Source organism: Montipora foliosa, chromosome 13, assembly GCF_036669935.1.
Source record: "Montipora foliosa isolate CH-2021 chromosome 13, ASM3666993v2, whole genome shotgun sequence".
Taxonomy (NCBI): domain Eukaryota; kingdom Metazoa; phylum Cnidaria; class Anthozoa; order Scleractinia; family Acroporidae; genus Montipora; species Montipora foliosa.
Genome location: NC_090881.1, coordinates 30,770,945 through 30,775,654, shown reverse-complemented (window position 1 = coordinate 30,775,654; position 4,710 = coordinate 30,770,945). Strand labels below are relative to the sequence as shown.

Here is a 4,710-nt window from a genome sequence, read left to right as displayed (position 1 = left end):
TGGGGGAAGGAGGTATCCATGGCAATGCTGCTAGCTGCTACCACCTCAGGCACTGGGCACTGGGCACTGTCACACTGAAACAATCAGTGGAATGGTCACTGACCTAATATTTACCAAAGAAAGGGGGAGGAGAGGAAAAAGACTTTCATAGCGAAAATGGCTAAGCTGTAGCTAGCAAAAAGAAAATGCGACCACAAATACTTGAAAAACTCCCAGGCTTCTCCACAGCCATTTAAAGAGGGGAGGGGATATTTCACTGCAGATCCTTTTTCATTAAATTTGCTTTCTACTTCTGGAGACTGAAGTCCCCACTTATGTCTCGCTATCTTCATGACACAAGTAGCCAGCAAACGTTTTCGAGGGAGAGAAACGACCGCCAGAAATAGGGCTGCGTTTCGACTACCTGAGCTGAAGTCATCTTCAGAGTCTTGGTCATTGTAAGTTCAGCTCCTTTTCAAAGAATGCTCAACCGCTAGTGGTATAGGCTGCATGTACAAGTACTGAGTGTCTCTTTTTCTCTGCTATTGAACTTCATTAATTTTGGTAGACACTGAAATGCTGCACTGTGGGCTCTTACCGTTACCAAATACTTTGGTCATTTCACCTTGTTGTTTGCCGGGCATGGCACAGAAATAACCCAAAGGGCGTGTCACACCTACAGCATGATGTTTTTCCTTTTGTAGCTCATAATTATTTAAGCTTTTGCTGGGAATGAGAATTAAGACGTGTTTTTGTTTATGTTGGATTTTGATCATGTGTGCCCTCTTGTGAACTGACATTCAAAGATCTTCTTTTTCATTTCGTAGGTCTCATCAGATCTACTATATGTTTGGTTTCTTGTTTGTTGTTTGTCTAATTCTGCTGATGACAGTGTCAGAAACCACAATCCTGTTATGTTATTTCCATCTTTGTGCAGAGGTATGAAGATCTTGTTTCCTTTAAAATGAGTACAATTTGGCACAGCGCTACTACCTTGGGATAATTTAATTGTGTTTGGTGTTATGGGTCGGAAATAATTATGATTCACATTTACTCCTGAATCAAGCATTTAACTAGTATGTTTGACCATCCAAGTTTTTATTTTGTTATTACAGGATTATCACTGGTGGTGGCGGTCATTCCTAACTGGTGGCTGCACTGCAATATATTTCTTTTTGTATTCCATTCATTTCTTTTGTGCCAAACTCTCTATCTCTGGAATGGCCTCAACCTTCCTGTACTTTGGCTACACCTTGATAATGGTTTTGATCTTCTTCCTTTTCACAGGTGAGAAGTGAAATGAAGTGCTTTTTATGTTGGCAAATTATTATTAAATCCAGTCACAATGTTAGGCTCATGCTTGTTACTTATTATTGTTAATTATGTTGGCTTGGAGCAAGTTTCAATCGAATGTCATAAAATCATAACCAAAGTAATTACTTTGGCCAATCAAAAAGGATGGAGACAATCCAGTAAACCAATCGAAGCTCGAAGTAATTAAACGTTGCCAACACAAAGCACGGGAAAATGTGCACGTGCTAGCCACAATTGGTTTTGGTTTCACTTCTGATTGGTTGACAAAATTGTGCAAGAACTTGGAACTAATCACTGGGTGAAGTAATGCAAAACCAAAGCAATTCACAAATTACTTTAAACACTCAATTATTGAAAACTGCTCTAATCACTTAATTATATTAGATAGTGAAGGACGTTGGCGCCCATTGCTACTGTGCATTTTTTCGCGCATGTCACGCACATGTCATGCATCGCAGACCATGAAGATAAACAGGTGCAAACATTTTCCACAGGAATGGAACGTGAAAGCATGTGGCATTATGGGATAGCTGTGGACTCAGGTCTTTTCGGAAATGTCACGCAATGGCGTGACAGTGTGAATAGACAATCGCTTTGAGAACTTCGCAGCAATTTTACCCTCTTGAATGCTCGGTGACCCCATTCTATTTCCGTACATCGCTCCCTTTCCTGATTTTGTCCATTTTAACAAAAAACAAAAAAAAAATCTGTATTTGAGAAGTTATAAATATTTCGTCTTTTATGCTCTCGTGCGACCGAAGTTTTCTTTCTTAGATTAATATGTCGTTTTTCAAGGTCTATTTCACCTCAGAAAGAGGCATCGGCTGCAAAAGTTGTTTAGTTATATTTAGTTACCGGTATGTTGAATTGAGTATGTTTACCTGATCTAAATTTCACTAATGTAGGTTTTTTATTGCTGACAGTTGTAAGCTAAGATCGTCTTAAAATAACGCAAGCTTCTAAAAGTGCACCTCATAATCTCGAAAACCAGCACGGTGAGCCCCCATTTTTTTGCCTTTTCGGCAAAAGTACATCATTACCTTTCTGCGCGGCAAGTTTTAAAAAAATCTGTACGTGGGAACGTTTTGGGTGCGAACGTCCTTAATTATTATGACAGCAGTGTTAAAACGTCTTTTTGCTAAACATTAGAATGGAACAAAAGGGTGAAAATGTAACCTAGAGGCCATGTTGGCTAACTAATCTCCATAATATTATAATATGATATAATAATAATAATCATAATAATATTGTTATAATAATAATAATAATAATATTATTATTATTATTATTATTTATTAATGGGGTGTGTGTTTGTCCTTGGATCAAGTTAGTCAGGATCTTGTTACAGTGGGCATGGTAATTTTGATGGAGATAAAAGTGGTCCAAATGTGTTGTGTACACACATTTTAGAAGAGCATATCATTAGATTGAATTCAGGTGTCCATCATGGTGTTGGATACCTGTTAGTGATCACTAATTATTAGATTTTGTATTTTATGCTTTAATGCTTGTCGGAAAAAAAGTTATGCTACATGAATTTTCTGGGTCAAGGAAAAAGTGACGTGTTGGAGTTGCTCAATTAATAATGCTTCTTCTTCATTCTTCCTGGAGCGAGTCTTGTAGTTTTTGAATGTGAGGGATGGCAGACTGTTACATCAAACTCAAACTCAAAATAAACTGCTTTCTGTTTTCGCAAAGCTTTGAAATTTGCGACGTATTATGCAAACACACCTGTTCAATTTGAGAAAAAAAGGGAAGACAGTGATCTTTTTGTCACAATGGCACTTCATTCTCGCCTCGGATCTTACGTCTGTGCATGACCCGAGGCTCTGGGAAAACATGCGCCGTAGGGTTCTAAAAGCCAAAATTTGGTTATTTGAACCTTAAAGCGCCTGCTCTCTAACATGAATGCACCAATCAGAGATGCTTTTCATTGTTCTTCACGAAAACCAGTGAGAAGACTTCCCCAGAGCTCTTCTCTCGCTCATCCATGTACAATGAGAAGAGTCTGGGGTGGAGATTGAATTTTGTCAGAAAGATGTAAATTATTTCAACTTCTTCCATTTTTCGGTAAGTCCTTGTTACAACACTGTAATTAATTTGCAGACACTTTGTACTGATATCAAGGTTTGTCCTTTTCCAGGAACTGTGGGGTTCTTTGCCTGCTTTTTCTTTGTGCGGAAAATCTACAGCATCGTCAAAGTAGACTGAGGGTCCAGAAATGAACGCATCTGTTTTATTTATAAAAAGGTGTTAAACATTGCATCGTTGTCCGTAATTTAGTTGCCATGTGTATGAGGAGTATTTTATCCACTTGTGCCTTTAACTTGATTGTTGGCAACCTGCCTTAGCTTTTGTATAGAGAAACCCAACAGGTTACCGTTACACTGTTTTGGGTATCTTTATCCAGGTTTGTTGTTATTAATTTAGCGGGTAGCAGCATGGTAGTTGGGAGTGACCTTATCAGTTGTCCTTGGTACAGTTATTAATAAGTCGATGTGTTATGGAGAGTAAATGGCACAAACACACGACTTATTTGTACTAGATAATTATTATTGCAGTCTAAATAAACCATGCCCCTTAGGTCTTAGGCCTTTGAGAGTAATTTTGCCTGTCAGACAAGAGAACTCAACTTCGATGTATTTTTACATATTTAGTATTTTGTGTTGTAGCAATCAGTTGTCGCTGTAGGGAGCAATGCAATGTCCATTGAATGTAAAATGCATATTTGTAATTTCTTAAAGTAGCACCCAATGATTCCTTTTTGCTAACTTGGTACATGTAATTAAGGTATAACTGGCACAGAATAACTCTCTCCGTGCGTTCATATAGTTTCATTCTCTTCATGGGTTCGTCTCCCAACGAGGAAGCGTTGCGCGATGAACCAGACGGCAGTTGCGAATGAATACTGGAAGTTCCATGAATTTTGCAAGAATGTAAGGTTTAAAACTGCCGATAAGTAGAAAAGAACATCATATTTATCTCTGTGTTTCAGAGTTCGGTCATATGTTAAATTCATTTTCAAGTAAATGTGAAGGTTGTGTTTTGGTGAAGATTGTTGCAACAAGTATTAGGGTTAGTCTGTGTTATGAACAAGGCAAGCGACAGCTTTACAATGTGTTAAGAAATTAATAAATGCCCAATTTCTTTGTCTGGTATGAAGTTTTGTTTTGTGTTCCTTCGTTTTGTGTCACTTTTAGAGTTGGGCGGTTGGGGGTATGTTTGTTAAGAGATGCTAGCTACTACCTCTTACCGTTACGTTTTTTTTTTTTCGCCGTAGTTGAGAAAACGATGTGCCAGTCATTTGAAAACGGTACCAAGTGTGCGCAAAAGTGGACCAAAATTCCTCTCCTCGTGTTCCTTAATTCAAGGCCAGGCCCCAGTTGTTCAAACGATGGATAGTGCTATCTGCGGGAT

General features: G+C 38.4%; 1 protein-coding gene across 1 annotated transcript in view; it reads left to right on the top strand.

Moving 5' to 3' along the window:
• LOC137982896 (transmembrane 9 superfamily member 2-like) overlaps nt 1–4,451 on the top strand; it is a 20,905-nt gene extending 16,454 nt beyond the window's left edge. Inside the window, exons 19-21 of the mRNA XM_068830061.1 lie at nt 807–918; nt 1,095–1,266; nt 3,437–4,451. Coding sequence (XP_068686162.1) covers nt 807–918; nt 1,095–1,266; nt 3,437–3,504 — 352 coding nt within the window. The 3' untranslated portion in view covers nt 3,505–4,451. The remainder of the gene's footprint in view (nt 1–806; nt 919–1,094; nt 1,267–3,436) is intronic.
• Nucleotides 4,452–4,710: the final 259 nt, after the last annotated feature.